The sequence below is a fragment of the Pediculus humanus genome, genomic scaffold, assembly GCF_000006295.1.
Source record: "Pediculus humanus corporis 1103172107399 genomic scaffold, whole genome shotgun sequence".
Taxonomy (NCBI): Eukaryota; Metazoa; Arthropoda; class Insecta; order Psocodea; family Pediculidae; genus Pediculus; species Pediculus humanus.
In genome coordinates, this window is record NW_002987024.1 from 13384 (window position 1) to 32980 (window position 19597).

Below are 19597 nucleotides of genomic sequence, written 5' to 3' on the forward strand. Positions count from 1 at the left end.
AATAATAATGATAATAATAATAATAATAATATTAATAACAATAATAATAATAACTTTTCGTTTTCGTGTCAGGCATGATTTAAATGAAATATTTAGCTTTGTAAAAATTAATTAATTTTTTTTTTTTTTTAAATAAAATTATTGTGACTCGTTACCTATTTCGCTTCCTCCCTCCCCTCCCTCCCTCCCTCCTTCCCACCATCTCCCCTGCAAATAAAGGTATCTATTGAAAATTTTTCTCAGGATGATGATTAATAATACTAATAATAATGATAATGATAAAACGAAGTCAATTCGGTAGACAGAAAAAACTTTCATAAAATTAAATATATATGTAATTGAAAACTTATTATTATTATTATTATTTTCTTTACGTATTCTATGATTTTTCTTTTATGAATGATATTTGAATTTGAACAAAAAGAAAATTCCTATCGAGATATTTATATAATAATAATAATAAAAAACGAAACTAACTAATATTTGTTCCTGTTATTAATTGAATCTTACAAAGAGAGAGAGAGAGAGAGATATGATTGTGTTGATTTTAATAAATTTATCGTGACATTTATTATTATTATTATCATCATTAGTCAATGTTTAGCTTAGTTTGAAATAAATAATATATACATATGTCATTAATTATTATTTATTACAAGCAATTTGACAAAAGTTTTTTTTCTTTTTTGTTTTTTATATTAATCAAATTTCCGCCATTTTTTCATTATTCTCCTCTCTCTTAAAATCATTAAATTTTAAAAAAAACTTTTTTTATGTAATGTGAAACTGACAATAATTGTAAAAAAATTATAAAAAAAAAAAAAATCATTTTTCGATATATAAATATTCTGCTCAAATATTTTCTCTCTCTCTCTCTCACTCTTTCTCACTCTATTTTATTTTATTGTTGGAAAAATTTTTTTTGTCGCCATTTTGATTAAAATATTATATAAATATTATTATTATTCAACTTTTGTCAAATTGCACTCTAAATACATTTAACATATATATATATGAATGTAAAATAATAATAATAATATTAAACTTTGAGTGCTTGCTAATTAAATAAATTTAAACTATCTCTCTTTACTTATAAACAATTTCCACATGTATAAATTTCTTCTTTTTTTTTTTCTTTCTGAACTGATAAGTTATTCAAATTACTTATTATTATTATTATAAATATTATTATTATTATTATTATCATTATTATTATTATTATTATTATTATTATTATTATTATTATTATTATTATTATTATTGAAAAATAAACAGCTTACGTAAAAATGTAATAATAATATTTTTAATTCACGCTCTATCGATCGTTTAACGATAATAATAAATAAATAAATAAATAATTTATTTATTTTTTTTTTGTTTGTATACAACAAAATGTATAGAAAAGTAAAAAATTAATAAAAAATTAATAAAAAAAAAATTAAAACTGTTATTTATGTTAATAAAAAAAAAATGTAGAAGGAAAAAAAATAAATGGCTTCATGTATAAAATAAAAATAAATAAAATATCAAATAAAGGTGTTAAAAAAAAAAATATTTTCCATTGTTTATTCATTCATCATTCCTTTTTTTTTTTTTTTAACTTAACCAATAATAATAATAATGATTCAAATATTTTCCAACATGACACATAACCTATGTCCATTTAATTAAACTTACCTCAAATCATTTCATTTTAATATATAGACATTGAATAACATAAAAATGGATGACTGATTATTAATTAACATTCAAGTATTTTGACAAAAAAAAAGTTAAAATTTTCTACCCGTTGCATAAATAATTTATGTATAATAATAATAATAATAATAATAATAATAATAATAATAATAATAATAATAATAATAATAATAATAATAATAATAATAATAATAATAATAATAATAATAATAATAATGTTTTGTCAAAACAAGATAAACAAACGATTTTTTCTTTTTAATTACAATTTTTTTAAATAAATTTAAATATTAATTATTAATTATTTTTAAGGAAGACCCACTTCAACTATCATCATTACATTATTTGTTTGTTAAATTCGTAAACATAAGTTTCTACTTTTTTTTAAATGAAAAAATTTTTTTATTTAGTTTTTGTTCAATAACTATAATAATTAATAAAAGTTTAAGGAACACTTGTGTGTAAATATGTTAATAATACTTATGGAAATTAACCGACACATGACAAACATTATAAACACAGCCTATATTTGTGTGTGTGTGTGTGTGTGTGTTTGTGTGTCTCTTTGTTTGAAAGTGTGTAAGTATTTTTATACACAAAATATTCAATAATCTATATGTTAAATCTTAATAAATATTTATTCATATTAACTTTTGTAAGGTTCAAGTCAAATGTTGCACTTAAATAACTATTTTTTTTTAAAAATTCTCATAAGCCATTTCGAGTTAAAAATTGACTTCTTTCCCCCTCCCCCCCTTCCCATCAAGTCAGCGATCGGCCCAAATAATAATTATTTATTTACCTTCAAACTAAATTCAAAGAATCATCTTCATGTTATGTTTCCTTGAGTAAGTACCGAAGACTCTGTTCTGTGTCCAGACATACTTACTGGAATGTTAATCGCTATGCTCGGTGTTAAATTTGTCGCATGTTTTGAACCTTCTACTTTACCTAATCTTTCATTAAGAGCTTTTAATGCCTTTTGTCTGAAACATAAAATTATGTATAAATGTTTTTGAATTTTTCTTTTTACAATTAATATAAACAGAATAATTAATTTTTTGTATTATATTTTAATATTTTCATGAATCATACCTTCGTCTTTCCATATCGTGAGGGTCCAGCCCTGGAAGAGAAACTGTTACTCCTGTTGGAGCAACAGCTACGCTAACTTGTTTGACAGTTCTTCTACATATTCTTGCTTTTACAAGTATTTTGTAAACACTGTTTCCTACTACGGCCATTGGAGGTTGTAAAACATTGGGAAAGAAACTAAAACATACAATTTTTATTAAAGTTATAGTAAATTGTTTTTCCTATAAAAATCATACTTAAAAAAAATATTGTGTAAAGATAATACCTTGCAAAAGTAAAATTATCAGCCATGTCTCCTTTAGTTCCATTGCTATGCCTTTGATAAAACCTTAAATAAATCCAACTGACAAAAAGTCCAGAACCAAACATAATAGGATGATCACTATCCAAGAGTCCTATCGCCCAAAGTAAAACTGAGACTAGTTGAACAGTCAAAGGTATATTTCTAAACAATGATTATACCTTTAATTAAAACTACAGCAATAAATAATAAAATATTTAACATAAATTAATTAATAGAAACAAAAATTACTGTGAATACTTTTAAAAAATTTAAACTGTTATAAATAAATCAAAATTTTAATTGAATAGTAAACTATTGTCAAAATGTTGTCTCATACAAATAAAAAAAAAAAAAAAATTATTAAATTTTATTTACAAATTATTTAGGAAAACTAACCTATTTGAAAATTTTCCTAACGGTGTTTTTAATATCAAATGATCAGGCATTATTTGTTTGACAGCAACACAAACTCCAGCGATATAACCCGCAAGGCCGTGAACGTGAACACCGAATAAAAATGAAGTACGATACGTTAAATAATATAAGAGAATATAATAAGAAGTACTCAAAACTGCAACACCTAAATTCACAACTGCGAAGAAAATCAACATTTCCATTTGACCCCATAAGGGTTCAATTAATTTACCGCACAATCCAACAGTTACTATATCGACACACACTTCCCAAAAATGTATTTCTAAAAAGCAAAACGTGAACGGAGTCCACAAGCAAAACAAGGATGATGGGAGCATGTAACCCGGTGTCACGCTGACAGCTTTTATGGCCGCCTCGGAAAATGATAAAAAGTAACTGAAAAATATCACTACACATATACATTTCACTGGAGTACTTGTATTTCCTAATAATGCTAAAAACTGTTGACGAACATAAGGTATATTTCTCGGTAAACTTTTTATATCTCCAACTGAATTATACGCCATCTTTAATGGCTATATTATTATCAATTGGCAGCAAACGGAAGTTGCGTAAAAGTCATAGACGTCGAAAACCGTACATTTCCTATTGTTTACTTTTATAATTTAAAAATTTCCCGCCATTTTTTAAAAATTATTTATTTAATATATATATTTCAAATTAAAAAATTATAATAAAATTTATTTTATTAAAAAAACACATAATCAAAAAAAAAAAAAAAAAAATTAAAGGCAAACTATTATCATAATTATTATTATCAATATTTTTTTTTTATAAATAAAAATTAAAAAAAAAAAAAAAATACTGTGGAAAAAAAAATTATAAATAAAATTTTTTTTATTTTTTTATATCTACTTGTAAATTTCTTTAATTTTTATATATATTTATAAAAAAAAAAACTTACTATATAAAGCTTATTTAAAAACAAATAATCGCACATTATAAAATTTTTTTTTTTTTTTGTAATCTACATTTAAAATTTATTTATTTAAAAAAAAAAATTCTTTTTTTTTAACTACAATTAAATAATGTACATTTTTTTTTTTTTTTTTTTAAACACGTATTAAAAACTTTTTATTTTTTTTTTCTTTGTTCAATTTTATCCCCCTATTTACATAACATATTTAATATGTAACCTAAAAAAAAAAAATACACATTATTTGGCATTTTATTGCGTTTATTAATTTTTTAAATATAAAAAACGAGAACGCACATCATTTTTTTTTTAAAAGTGGATTTTCTTTGCTTTTACCCTCTTTTTTTTTTCTTTCAAATTTTTATAAACTTTAAATAAATACAAAAAAAAAAAAATATTATTTATACAAGATGGTTATTAATTTTCTCCATTTCTTCCTATTAATAATTTTAATATTTAATTAAAAATTAAAATAATAATAATAATTTTATTGACAAATTTTTTTATAAAACTAACTGACTGTTTGTTTATACAAATACACCTTAATTAAAATTATTGACCTGAAACCTGAAACCTGGTATATATTTATTAAAATGTTATTGCTCGTAAGAATACACAATTTATTTGAGATAAATAATTAAAAAATTAAAAAATTAAACCGTAGGACAAGGTGGGGGGGGGAGGGGCGGTAAACATAAAAATGCACGGCAGTATGTATGTATGTATTTTTCCAAATTTAAAACTAACAGACGGGGGGAGGGGGGGGGAACTTAAAAAATATTAATAAAATCAGACTAAACACACTGTCTATAAAACAACTAAATAATTTTTTTTTTTTTTTTTTTTTTTTTTTTTTTAAACGTAACAAAAAGAAATAAAAACAATAAACTAAAAAAAACAACATGAATGAGAAACTTAAATTAATTAAACAATAATAATTTAATAAATTAACAAAATGGCGGTAAGCCAACAGTCTTTAGACAAAAAAAAAAAAAGAAAATACTATACAAATCTCTCTCTTTTAAAAAAAAAAAGAAAAACTAATTCGAGATTTTTTTTATGTGTGGTGACATTTTGGCAAGATAAGTGCTTGAGATACGATAAATGATAATAATAATAATAAATTGATTCCCCTTCAATCCGTTTTACCTCGTTCAAAATATTCCTTCCATGAACGAAGTATCCAAAGATTGTATTAGAGTTTTCATAAAAGACATTTCTTTTCTTGCATTGTCGAAAATCACGCTCGGATCTTGAGATGTGCATCTTAAACAATTCGGAGCCATGACCATGGCCAAATTTGAAGCGTCCATTTTTGTTATTTGAACTACTTCGTCGCGGGAAAAAATCTATAAAAAAAAAAATCGTGTTAAATTACAACCCTATAAAAAAAAAAAAAAAACTAAAAAAAAAAAAAAATGTAAAAATGTTTGGTTGCTCACTTGCAAAAATCTAACTAAATAACATAAAACTAATCTGTTTAAATTTGGTAATCTTTGAACGATTGCCAATGCGAATTCAGGATCGTCATGATGGGTCACGCATTCGTTATACAGAGTATCAGGTATCAATGGCTCGTATAATTCCCGATACCTGAAATTTAAATAAATTTTAAAATAATGCATTCGGAAGGTTTAGAAGAAAACCTGAATGATTTACCATAATTTAAGAAGAGAAGCTGGAGCATGAGCATCTATCGTTTCGGTAGGAACTTCCCAAAAATCAATTTTTGTTTTCAACGAATTCACTTCATCGACATCGGCAGAAACTCTAAAGATTCCTTCAGTTTGAGCACCTGAATGTGGGTTTTTGTTTACAAAACGTATAAATAAACCTTTTTATTTAAATTAATCAAAATTCAAATGACGGATGTACCTTGCAATCTAAGAATTTCTTCGGATAAAACCGTTTGAACCCAAGGGAGTCTCCTGTTTGGAAATCTTTCCTTTTGCAGGTACATGACTTCTTCTAATGTGCTTCCAAACATGCTAGTTCTAAATATTTGATGCTGAAAAATCAAAGGCTTATATTTATTTCCTTACGAAAATTATTTCAGTGTGGAATAAGGAAAAAAAAAATACCCTTGATTGATCGATTTCTTCAATCGTAGGCTTTCTCGGTGGTTTTTTTCCATTCGCACCGATTCTTTCCAATCTTTTACAACCTATCGTCGCATAATGACTAATTTGAACGTGTAAAGGCCATTTAACAACCTAAATCAATTTTCATTTTTATAAAATATATATTAAAAAAAAAAAAAAGCGGCAACATCAATGGTGTCAGTTAGGTTTACCTCGGGAAAGTCAAAACCGGGATCTCTATGCCTATTTAAATACCCTTCCAAATAAGTTTGAAATTTCGCGCTGGGAGGAAAAAAATTTAAACAAATGGCCATAAGTTCCCATCCTCGTCGCAAACTTTCCCTACAAAAAAAAGTTTTCATTTTTCGAAAAAAAAAAACCTAAATTTTTAATATGATTGCGTGTATAAATCTCGTACGTACTTTCCAGGATTTTCCGTCGTTTGCCTGCATATTTGTATGTACAATTCATCTCTTAAAACAGGTTTGCTGTAGCCTACGTTACAAATATCAAGAGCGACGCTGTTTAACGTCATGCCAAATTTAGCTTTCCTATCTGACATGTATATTTGGACTAGTTTAAAAAGTTCACACGCGTCCTTTTTTAAGGCTTTTTCCGACAGTACCAACATGGGTTTTCTTATAGGATCCTAAAATAAAAATAATTTAATTTCTCCGGAATAAAGTCAACAAGTAATGATGATGAAAATATTAACAAATATTTTTTACCTTTGACCAAGATAGCATATCCCTTACGGAAAACTTTTTCCTAAAAATCCCTTTTTTGTGAATGTTAAGGTGACCTTGAGCATATTCCTCAATATCGCTTTCGGAAGGAAGTTTTTTATCCCTGGATAACGATGCCGCCCGAGGAGACTGAAATACATAATAATTTTAATTTATAAAAAAAACCGTTATTTTTAATATTTAAAGGATCGTCGTTTGATTGATTTACCTCACATCTGTGATCTGTCGTATCCTCTGGAATACTTTGAGATGGAAGCGAAACAGGTCGATTTGCATTCTTCATTAAAAATTATAATAGTCGTTAATTATGAAAAGATATTTTAAATTTAATGGAAATTTGTTTATTATTTCAACATACCTCAGTTTTTTCAACGATTGAAGAAAAATGTGAGGAAAGAGATCCCGTCGAAGTTTCCTTTTTACGTTTTAAAGAAGCGTGTTGGGTTTCAGATGTGCTGTGAGGTACACCGTGAGGAGGAAGTCGAGGAGGATAAGGAGATGCCACGCCACTGTAGTAAACCACTTGTGGAATTGTATTGACTGCCATTCGAGATTCCAAACTCTCTATGTATTCCACATCATTTTTACATTCTACAAAAAAAAATTATTAAGGAAATAATAATCAATGAGAAAGAAAATTAAATTAAATTTTTTACTTACCGCGAGAATAATTTTCATATCTTTTCAAAAATTCCTCCTGTTCAGAATAATTTGGATCGTGCAAATATTCTTGACTGCTTGAATCTCCTTGATTGGACATTCCCTCATCATCGGCAAATTCATCACTGTCGTAATCAGGTCGACCAACGGAAGCCTCGTCCTCGGAGTGTAAAGAATCCATTTCATCGTTTAAAGGATCTCCAAATTTATAACAACCTTCAAATTTTAAAATTGTATTTTTCTTAAATATTCTTACACTGGTTTGGAAAACTAATTTTTAAAAAATTTACCTGAAAGTTTTGCTTGTTCCAAAATATATTGTTGCAAGGGAAATAAATGAGATTGATTTTTGATTTCCATATTGTAAGGTTGATAATCTAAATTGCTGTACAAAAGAGTCGAATTTCCCTTTTCCATTCCTCTTTCCATTGAATAATATTTCACGTGACTTGACACATTACCGTGATTTCCATTTTCTCTGAGTAAATCTTTCGAATCGTTTTGCCTTTAAAATACAAAATTTTTAAATAAGGAAAAAAAAAAAAACTTGGGAAAAATAAAATCAAAGATGATAATCGTACCTATAATCTCCAATTTTATTTTTGTACAAATCTTCTCTCAGTGCATTTCGAGTTTCGTTGTAATTTTTTTTAGGCCTTTCTTTCGATTCTCCAGAATCCCAAGTCAACTGTTTCTTAAATATGTCTTCGACGTTTTCATCGCGTTCTCTATAGGTTTCTTTGAGAGGTATTTTCCTTTGACTTTCTTTTTTATCCTCGTATGATTGCATTTTACCACCATTCGAACGAGAATGATTTGAATGCCTACCGAATGATGGAGTTTCAACGTTTGAAAAAACGTTTCCTTGATTTAACCGATTGTTTTTTCTTGAACTCGATACGGGACTGGAATAAAAAAAAAAGAAAATACGTCTTCGACGAAGAGACCATGTTTAATTTTTAAACGAATTTTTTAATTTTCTTACCTAGAAGGAGATGTTGTGGGACTAAGAGATGTGTTCGAAGAATCGTTTTCACTACTTCCTGACTGATATTCATTTTCCTTACTATATCGTTTACATTCGCGATTTCGATTACTCTCGTTCGATTTGTGAATTTTTCGAGTTCGAGAAGGCGTGATCGAAGCTAAATCTAAGTCTTTTGCAGATTTTGAAGCTGTTGAAGCAGACGACAATACACGTTGTCATAAATTATATAAAATGAAACAATAATTAAAAATTAAAGACACGAAGCGGTGAAATTTATGAAAAATAAATAATTTACGATAATAATTATATTATTTTAAAATAAATGTTACCAACCAACGCCAAATAAAATCCCTAATAATTTACCTAAATGTAATTGCTTCCTTCTGGCCTGAGGAGTAGATTCTATACTACGCATTCCCGATTGACTCGGTGGCAAGAAATATTTTTCATGCATTGAATCCTCTTCATCCTAACACACAAAACCATTTTTTTTTTTTTTCAAAATACATTTGTATTAAAAAAAAAAATTTTTTTTTTATTTTATAAAAATTTACCAAAGAAACATCTCTCCTTTGAATAAAACTATAACTTCGTGCTAGATCACTTCCATTTCCGGTTATTATTGTTTCTTTAGGAGCTTGTAAATGTTTTTCCGTTTTAGATCTCCCTCTTAAATTTTCATGACCGTAATTACTATAACATCCACCGATTCCCAGTGAAGTTTCCACATCGAAACTCTTTTGTTTCGCTATGGATATATTTGTCCCAGGTTTAAAACCGCTAATGATACTCTGCGAAGTCGTTGTATTCCCGCCACAGGATTTGTTAACCGATTTAAACACAGAACTATTTTCAACTGCGGGGGAAAAAAAAAGAAAAATGATCCATTTCCGCATTTACTTTTGAAATTTATTTTAAAATAATTACCCCGAGTCGGTTGAGAATTAATTTCTTGTAATGGTTTCTTATCGATGGCGGATGCACTTGTACTTGTCGGTAGACTAGTTCCTTGATAACGATTTTGTCGAGGAGATTCTAATATTCTATGATTATCCAATGAAGTTCTGGAACTGGAATCGCTCGATCTTCCCGAATCCTTTAAATAAATTTAATAAAATATATATATTTTAACCACGCATCATTTCTGATAAAAAATACTCACCTGAGATTGATTTGCCTTTTGCGGAGTCTTCTGTTGGCTACTATTACTCCCATGATGGTGATGTGAATGCCCGTGAGAATGAATGTGTAAATGAGAATGATGATGAGATCTCCTTGATCCCCTTGGAGAACTACCGGGAGACGTTTGAGTTTCGCAAGAAACCGAAGTCTGCAGAAGCAGAAGAAAACAAAAAAAAAAAAAAGAAAATCCTTAATAAAATTATTACAAATCGTTCATTCAATCTACTTTGAAACAATGGCTAGCTAGTTTTTTTTTTTTTTTTCCGTTAAAATTTTTTATAGCGTCACGTCCTATAATTAACTTCATTTTACTACTCTTTCTTTCTCTTTTTTGTAATTAATATATCCATTCTTATCTTTTTTTTTTTTTTAAATTTAATAAACTAAGTTTTAAATAGATCATTAAAATGTAAACTCTTTGCATAAAAAATTTTATTCATTTCATTTTTAAAACTTATTATCCAAATTTAAAGTGTTTTTTTTTTATTTATTTATAATTGGACAATTAATATCTGATGGCAACATTTTCATTGTTATTTACATCCCACGCATTTACAAAACATTTTTTTAGCGACGAACAAAAAAAAAAAATTAAAAAGGAAGAATATTATTATTATTATTATTAGTCAAATAAAAAAAAATTTTTCATCGTTAAATTGTCGGAAATTTTATTGAATCGAATTGTGAAACAAAATAATTAAAAATTTTAACAATTGGTTAAAAAAAAATTAATCAGGCTGATGTTTTAAAACAATTCTAATTTGCAGACTAAATGGAAAAGTTTTTTTTTTTTGTTTTTGTTTTCCTGTATTCCCGACTGAATGAGAAAAAGAATTAATTAAGTTTAAGTTGAGTCAAAAGGTAAAAGCGACAAATAATAATAATAATAATAATAAAAACAAGCGTTTTTGAATAGACAGAAATAAAAAAAAAAAAAAAAAAAAAAAAAAAAAAAAAAGTTTGTTGCAATTACAATGCGAGGTCACGAAAAGTTAAAGGAAATGATATTCAATTAATAAATTTTTAAACCGACTTTATTTTTTTTTTTTTTTTTTAATGTTGGTAATAAATAAATATTAAATAGATTGTTTTTTAAAAAAGCAGGTGCAAGGGGAAAAATTTTACAACGATAAATACTCGACGGTTAAATTATTGTTTTGCACTCCTGTCAATGTCAATTTATGTCATTTTTATTCCACAATGATTAACATAATTTAAAAAATTTTTTACAACGCATTTTCTAAAGGAATAAATAAATAAATATGGCCTTAAAACCGTTAAAATGCAACAAAATTTGGCATTCGAAAAAAAAGGAAAAAAAGTCACGATTCCAAAAATATTAATTAATTAATTTAATAATGACTTACTTTAGGATGAGAATTTATAACCGGCCTGGGTGGTCTAACACATTTTCCAGGAGTTTGAGTTCCAACGGATTCTTTACTTTTACATTCTTCATTTCCATCTTCTCCTTCGGGTTCCGTATTTTGCTTTAACGTCTGTAAAAAAAAAAGGTAAAAAAACGTTTGAAAATGACGTTAAAAAATTTTTCGTTTTCATTATCGGCGTAGCCTTATTCGATATTTACTTGTAATTTAGCAAGGGGTATAATATCGCAATTACTCGGCCTGTGCCAAACAGTTTTTTGCGATATGGCATTATAATAATAAAATCTCGATGTGTTTTGGTCAAATAATTCCCACCATTGATTGTCGTCGGTTTTTTTAACAGGAACTCCAGGTGGAGGATCCCAAACACATTCTCCAGTCGTCAAGTTGGCATACATATGCTCTTTCGTGCGCGGTTCTATTATTTCCACCCATTCCATCTGTTAAAACAAAACAAATACAATTAAATGGAAATAACTAATGATAAAACTTTCAAAATTTCTTTTTTTTTTTTTTTTTTAATCGGTCAGAAAATTCGTTTTTAAAATGTATTTTAAAAAAAAGAAAAAAAAAAAATTGAATTATGTAATAGTTTAACAAACTAAATTTCAAATATTTATTATAAAAAGGGCTGAGGCTTACAATAATACAAATCATTTGGATAGAAAAGATTAAATAAATCAAAGGTCGGTTGTTGGATGTTTGATATTATTTAAAAAAATAAATAACATTTTTATTATAATTTAGCAAAATATCTAAAATATTTTTATTATTTTAAATGATTATTTTTTTTTTCTAAATTAAATAAATAATAAGAAAATTTTCATATTTATATTATTGAATAATGTATTAAATATAAAATGTTTCAAAAACTTAACTTTTAAAATAATAATAACGACGCCATAATAAAATTAATAAACTCTAATCCATAGTCATTCATTTAAACATTAAAAATTTTTTTTTCTTCAATAATAATAATAATAATAATTAAATGCTAATATGTATATGAAAAGTTTAATTAAAGAAATATTAAAAAAATTGACAAACTATTTTTTTTTGGTATCTTTATTGTAATGAATACTTAAATAAAGAAAGTACCAAAGTGGTTTCGCAAAAAATGGTACAAAATCAGGAGAATAATCGGCAATATTAATGTAAAAAAAGGTATAAATAAGTAGCTGGGAATAAGTGTTTTGCGAAAGAATGAAATTTAAATTTATTCTGACCACTAGAAAATCATACTAATTGCTTTCAAAAGAATAATAAAAAATTATGAATGGATTTTTTTAGTAAATGTTAAATTTAGTATATAATTATTACAATTAAATCATTACAGATATTTAAATAATTGAATTTAATTGATTTTAATAAATGATCAATCAAGTATTAATATTTAGGATAAAAATAATTAAAATTTTAATTGCAAGGTAAGTTTAAATCAATGAAATCTCATTTAAATAAACAATTTAAGAAAGAATGTTTTATTATTTCATCTAAAACTCCCTAATCCCTTGAAACAGTTAATTGTTTTTTAAATCCATGTCTAAAAAGATTGGAAAAATTACCTAATTATAAATATTGGTAAAAATTTTAGTTGTAGATAATTTTTATTTTTTGGCAAAAGAAAGATAAATGAAAGAATATGATGACAGAAAGGAAAAACGTGGTAGAAAATTATTATTTGAAAATCATTATTTAAAATTAGTTAGAGTTTAATAAAAAATTTTATTTTAAAAAACCCTAAAGCATTAACATAAAAGGAGATGTGTTCAGAAAAAAAAAACGAGCTTTAACAGTTATTTTTCTCATTTCTTTAAATACTAATCACAATTTAATCATCATTATTTTATATAACTTGGTATTATTTGTCTTTCTCGGTTCTAAATAAAAACTAGTGAACGAGTGTATGAAAATTGTTTAGTTTTAAATAAAATTTTGAATGGGGCAAGGCCCTGACGGGGAAAAGTATTGATTTTGAATTTTTAATAAAATTATAACTAAAAAAAATTTTTTTTTATTATAACTTTGACAATACCTTTGAGAAATTGTTTACTGTTATTCATTAAAACATATATAATTAGGTATTAACAACGGTGACGATTTATTAAAACAAATAAACGATGTGTATAAACTAATATCCAACATTTAATGGAAGCCATATTGAAACTAGAGCTTCATTAAATGAAATCTTTTTCAAAGGAAATTTCGTGGAAGCAGATTAAATTATTATCAAAATAAATAAAAAAAAAAAAACTTTAAAAACTTTATTCTTAACATTACTTTTTCTTTTTTTAATTTAAACATCGGCGTAGGCTTACTTATTTATTGACAAATTTAAAATAAATAACTGTAATGGTAATTTATTATTAAATAAAATAAAATAATTTTTCATTTATTAAAAAAAAATAAAATAAAATTTATTTTTCGTACAAATACAGTATTGAAGGATACCCTTAAGTTTTATTTTTTTTTAAATTAAAATCATTTGCAACTCGTATAAATAACATAATTCACTCTTATTATTTTTTTTTTTTAACGAGTTTTGATGAAGGAAAAAAAATTAATAACAAATTTAATACCAAATCAATATATTTTTCTACAAATATTTCAACTACGACAAACGAGCCTGACTAGCATTAGTTTACAAATAAATTATTTATATAAATATATATATATATATATATATTGCAATACACGGATCATATATATCTCTGTAAATATATATAAATATGGATGAATTTTCGATTTTTATTAATTATTATGACATAAAAGCCAAAAAAAAAAAACGACATAAAATAAAAATATTACTAGTATAAGTTATACAACATGAATTTTAAACTACGACGATAAACAAAAATAATTTTTTTTTTCTTTTTTTTTTTTTTGTTTTTATAAGGCGACATTATTTAATTATTTATTTATTTATTTTCGAATAACAAACGTTTTCCTTTTCTTTTTTTTCCAAATAACAATTTTAACAAATTTATTTATTTAAAAAAAAAAAAAAATACAAAAAAATAACAAAAAGAAAAAATAATCGGTGATTTTCATTTATGATTCAATCAATAAGTCTTTATTAATTTAATAAATAAATAAAACTAATAAATATACGTTTATTACGACAAGCAATTTATTTTAGCTATATTAATAATTTTTGATTATTTGTTCCGAAATTAAATCAAGCAAACAAACATTTGTGCAATTATCGTGGGAAAAACACTAAAATAATTTTCATATTTAAATTCTAAAAAAAAAAAAAAAAAAAAGAAAATTCGGTGCCTTGACATACATATATATATATATATATATAAGAGTATAAAAAAAAAAAATTTTTCAAATATAAAACATTTATTTTGTGCGACACTCTCAACACAAAGTCAGTGAATAAACAATTACAAATTTTTTAACAAAACAAAATACGATAAAAAAAAAAAATAATGTAATGGCCAGACAAAATATTCAGGAAGAAGCCAAATTATAAGCAATTCATGCATTTATCATGTTTGTTTTTTGTTTACTTCATTTGTATTTCATTTAAATAAATAAACACGCGCACATGCACACGCACGCACACACACGAACACTCTTGTTCAATATTTATGATAATATTATACAATATTCGAATGAAAAAATATATATATATATATGATACCTTAAATGATTTTAACAATTTTATTTATTTAAATTTCAGCCTTTTAATAAAAAGCTCAAAAATTGTTTTAATTATTATTATTATTATTATTTACGTTTACTTTTCTTTTTCTTTTCAAATTATATTTTATTTGATTAAAAGTAATTTAAAAATAATTTTATAAAAAAAAATAAAATTTTTTTTTTTTTTTAATAACTTTTAAATAAATGATTTATGTCTAGAATTTTAAAAATGTAGAAAAAAAAAAATAATAATTTTCACAATAATTAAAAGAAATAAAAGAGCCTAATTAATCAAATAATTATTAGGTAGGTAGCGAGCGACTTTTTGACATATAATTTTTTAATATTTTTTTTTTTTTCTTTTTCTTTTTCTTTTTTTTTTTTTTTTTTTGATTTATTTTTCTTCATACACACGCACATACCCTTTACGACAATGTTTTAGCTTAGTTTTATTCTCTTTATATTGGATTGATAAGAGGATCCACCATCGATGTTAGGACACCGCTAAAATTAATTTTAAAAAAAATATTCCAAATCAATAATTGAAAAATTTAATTAAATAATAATAATAATAATAATAATAATAATGATAATAATTACCTCGCTCATGACTGCGATTGGAGTTTCACCGGTGGCTAAGGCGACTTCATGTTCGACCAAATAAAACATGTACTCGTCATATAGTAAACGTATTAAATGAAAAGAACCAAAACTGGCAGCAGATCTTAGCGTGAGATCTCGTATAACCATAGAACTATTGCAACAACAACAACAACAACAAAAATTCAATTAATTATTTGAAAAACAAAACCGACGCATTCACTGAAAAATTTATTAGAAAAAAATTTTTTTGCCTGTAAAAACTCCATTTTAGTAAAAATTGCCTCGCCGCTTTTGCAAAATTAGGTTTTCCCTCGAAAGGTTTTAAAACTTGTGCCACGACGTTTTTCAACCACAAAGCCCAAGATTCCAATGAATTTTGCTGTTGTAATGTCGATTTAAAATCCGCTTCTAATCGTTGAACGACCGAATCCTCGCATTCGCACACCCAAGACGCTTGCTCTTGAACGTTGTGAAAATCCACGCGATTCAAATCCGCCAACATTTGAGTTATTTGTGAAGAATTTTGTAAAACGGCTCTTGCTGCTTGGGCAAGATGATTCAAAGATGTGTAACGTCTAAGAGTTTGAGCCAATGCAGAAACCGCTGAAACCTTAATAAATAAATAATAATTTTTTTTTTTTCCCAAAAGTTTTAAAAAAAAAGAAACAAAACTAATAATAATAATAATAACAACGGATAATAACCTTAATCAAAACCATTTCTTGAGGGCATCCGTTCATGGCTCCGGTCAACCAATTTTCCAAACCCTTGGCGAAATTCCGTATCGATTGAGTTAACGAGCTAGGGATCGGTCTCAAAACATCCGGTATTAAAACTTGTACTATATTTTGATAGAAGACATAATCGACTGATCGCATAAATTCTTGAATCGGTTGCAATTTGCACAGAGAGTATAATTTCGACCTTTGAATGTTTCAAAAAGAAAAAATTTAAAAAAATTTGCAATGTTTTTTTTTTTTTTTTTTCAGTTAAAAGTAAAATTATACAAACTTGGATAAATATTTTTCTTCTTCGCACTCATCTCCGTTATTATTATCTTGAGATCTCCAAAATTCTCTCCAGAGACTTTCTATGGTTTGAAATTCTAAATTCAAAACCGCTTCCAAGAAAGCCTCGCAATGTTCTCTGTATATATTTCTTAAAGTATCCACATCTTCTAATGTTACATCAGAATTATCTTCAGGTAAGGAAATGAGTTTTATGGCAGGGAATTCTGGAATGGCTCCAATTCCATCACCTAAATACTGTTGGTTGTCATTTGCCTAAAATTACACGATGAATAAAAATTTTTTTTTTTTTTTTTTTTGTAATTAACAAAACGAGTTTACTAAAATTTTTACTCGTACTTGAGGACTAGTATTGTGATTTCCAGAGGAATCATATTGGTTTTCGGTTTTCATGCCGGCTGTTTGTTTAAATCTTTTGTTGTTTCCTCCGCCGCCTCCTCTGGGAGTATTTACAACGGGATCTACTGATATATGAGTCAAACTGGATCCAGGTTTTATTCTTATTCCGTAATAATGATATTTTGAATTACCCCTGTCAGAAGAAAAAAAAGTATTTAAGTATAAACTATCGCCTTTTGAAAAATAATTTATTTTTGAGAAGTTAAACCTAGTACCTAGTACCCAATCTCCGTGTTCTTAAACCTAAAAATACACTTCTTATAAGTTTTCCAAAGGATGCAGCATTCACAGGATCCAATTTATGTTCACTGCAGTGTCTTAAATAATGGGCGTACATGGTTGATCTCGGTAAACTGACTCCTTCGAAACATTCGTAGTTTTCTAAAAGCCATTGAACCTAAAACGAAAAATAATAATATAAACAACTCACGGTTTGCGAAAAAAAAAAAGAAAACCTTCCAAACAAAAAGTTATAAATTAATTTTAACCGCAATAATTTATAATAAATGAATTTGTTTAATTAAGCACACTTACTGTTGCAGGTGAAACCCGGGTGGCATTAGATATATTACTGTCAATTCTTTCACCATCCATTGAGACTGCATTGTTAGACGATACCATGTAAACACCAGACCCATCCTTTATATAGTTCCATGCAGAGTAAGCGTTTCAAAGAGAACATTAAAACTTTAGTTAGTGTAAGCGGCGACGGCAAGAAAAACCCCTCAATAACCTCCAATTCAAGCAAAATTAATATTATATTATTTTGCAAAAAATAAATAAATGACAAGATTTTTACAATCGAGTTCAAAAGTATTCTTTATGAAGAATTCATTTTTTCTTTACGTGAAGAAATTAAAAAAATAAATAAACAATTCTATGGTTAAACAACCATTTTTTGTTTTTGCACAAAATACATAACATTACATTATACAACACACTACAAGACTACATAAATTTAATAATTTTATTAATAGATACCAAGTTTTGTAATTATATTACGCGAATAAAAAATCAAATAAAAGACGATTATTCAAACTAAATTTAAAATAATTAAGAAAAGTAATTTGAAAAAGTTGATGATTTTAGTCATTTACAAAGAATTACAAAGTAAAATTTTTAGTTTAGTACGCGTTGCGATATTAATTTTTTTTTTTATTTATAAACTTTCGTTTTTTAATAAATTAAAAACTCGCCGAAAGAATTTAAAATTCAAAGTAAAATAAGATCATACTTTAATAAAATAATTTTTTCCAGGCTACTTCTTTTTGATAAAATAAATAGAATTTGAAAAAAAAAAAAAACATTAAAGTAACTGAATAAAATGTAAAATAAAAAGGGAAAAAATAGGGAGGAGGTTATTGATGAAGGCAAAAGAATCTAACAAAAACTACATTTAAATTATTAACTTTAACCGAGTAATTAACACCTAAATCGCTTAGTCACAAAAATTTAAATTAAAATTTAAGATTTCTTACAGCATTTACTGTATCAGGACTAGTTCTTGAGCCGGTTATTATCGTATGAGCACTTTCGTGATCCACAGTTGGCTGTATCAAATAAGTACTTCCCGTGATTAAGCTTTGCCCAGTTTGAGCAACTTGAGTATAGGTAACCGCAGTATTTCCAGACGTATAATATTGTCCAGATCCAGGCGTGTAATTTTCTCCCACTGCAAAAACTGGATATGTTCTACGGGAAAAGTTAATCAAAATTTGAAAATATTCTCAATTTTCATATTTTGATGTTAAAAAATAAAATTTATAAATAACTGACAAATTCATGGAAACCTACATTTGTCCGTTGGTGGTTGTCGCGTAAATGGCTTGTTCTGTTCCATCTACCGTATATTGCACATAAGTAGGATGAACGGTAGAAACTTCTCCGACGGTTTCGTCATCAGCAACTATTTCAAATATGACAAAATTAAAAATTTTAATTGTAATTTTTTTTTACAGAAAAATTTAAAACTAAAAGAAAAATTTCCTCGATATAAAATTTCACATTACACTAAAATCTACCGTTCGTTTCATTTAAAATTCATTTAACAAAAAAAAAAAAAAATTTGATCGTGCACTCTCAATTAACAAAATACCTGCTGTGCTCACGGTGGTCAAGCTAGTGTAGGACCTTGTTGCTCCCTCTTTGTTAAGCAATATAAAAATTTGTAACCATTAGCCGAATTTTAAATCATCTAAGTATCAAGTACTAAATCTTAAAAAAAAAGGTAATAAATAAAAATTAAAAAACGTACCCGCAACTATGTAATGCGGTGTGTGAGGTTCCGAAGCGGGACTAGTGACCATAACTTGAGAAGAAACCTGAGTCGATCCATCGCTTGAATCCGGACTATCGCAACCTTCATCACTCTAAAAATTTATTTTAAATTTTTTGTTTTATTTTTTTATTAAACACCGAAAAAGAATATAGAATTTAAATGAAAA

At 26.0% G+C, this 19597-nt stretch overlaps 3 protein-coding genes across 3 annotated transcripts in view; all 3 read right to left on the reverse strand.

Moving 5' to 3' along the window:
* Window positions 1-2524: 2524 nt before the first annotated feature.
* Phum_PHUM046560 (uncharacterized protein) lies at window positions 2525-4014 on the reverse strand (the record flags this gene model as incomplete). The annotated part of the gene is made up of 4 exons (XM_002423219.1): window positions 2525-2681; window positions 2791-2967; window positions 3056-3235; window positions 3470-4014. The coding sequence occupies 4 exons, from the start codon at window positions 4012-4014 to the stop codon at window positions 2525-2527; spliced, it is 1059 nt and encodes a 352-aa protein (XP_002423264.1).
* Window positions 4015-5578: 1564 nt separating this feature from the next.
* On the reverse strand, window positions 5579-11867 carry Phum_PHUM046570 (uncharacterized protein; the record flags this gene model as incomplete). The annotated part of the gene is made up of 20 exons (XM_002423220.1): window positions 5579-5773; window positions 5867-6017; window positions 6084-6219; window positions 6300-6432; window positions 6506-6637; window positions 6718-6847; window positions 6928-7154; window positions 7234-7380; window positions 7460-7528; window positions 7610-7842; window positions 7912-8127; window positions 8202-8416; window positions 8493-8816; window positions 8897-9086; window positions 9233-9368; window positions 9454-9755; window positions 9827-9984; window positions 10062-10270; window positions 11449-11580; window positions 11670-11867. The coding sequence occupies 20 exons, from the start codon at window positions 11865-11867 to the stop codon at window positions 5579-5581; spliced, it is 3633 nt and encodes a 1210-aa protein (XP_002423265.1).
* A 3811-nt stretch (window positions 11868-15678) lies between these two features.
* Phum_PHUM046580 (DNA-binding protein RFX2, putative) overlaps window positions 15679-19597 on the reverse strand; it is a gene marked incomplete at both ends in the record, with an annotated part of 5426 nt that continues 1507 nt past the window's right edge. Inside the window, 11 exons of the mRNA XM_002423221.1 lie at window positions 15679-15877; window positions 15939-16329; window positions 16421-16650; window positions 16738-17009; window positions 17094-17286; window positions 17369-17550; window positions 17688-17792; window positions 18632-18845; window positions 18948-19059; window positions 19249-19296; window positions 19408-19512. Of these exons, the coding sequence (XP_002423266.1) occupies window positions 15679-15877; window positions 15939-16329; window positions 16421-16650; window positions 16738-17009; window positions 17094-17286; window positions 17369-17550; window positions 17688-17792; window positions 18632-18845; window positions 18948-19059; window positions 19249-19296; window positions 19408-19512 (2051 nt within the window). The remainder of the gene's footprint in view (window positions 15878-15938; window positions 16330-16420; window positions 16651-16737; window positions 17010-17093; window positions 17287-17368; window positions 17551-17687; window positions 17793-18631; window positions 18846-18947; window positions 19060-19248; window positions 19297-19407; window positions 19513-19597) is intronic.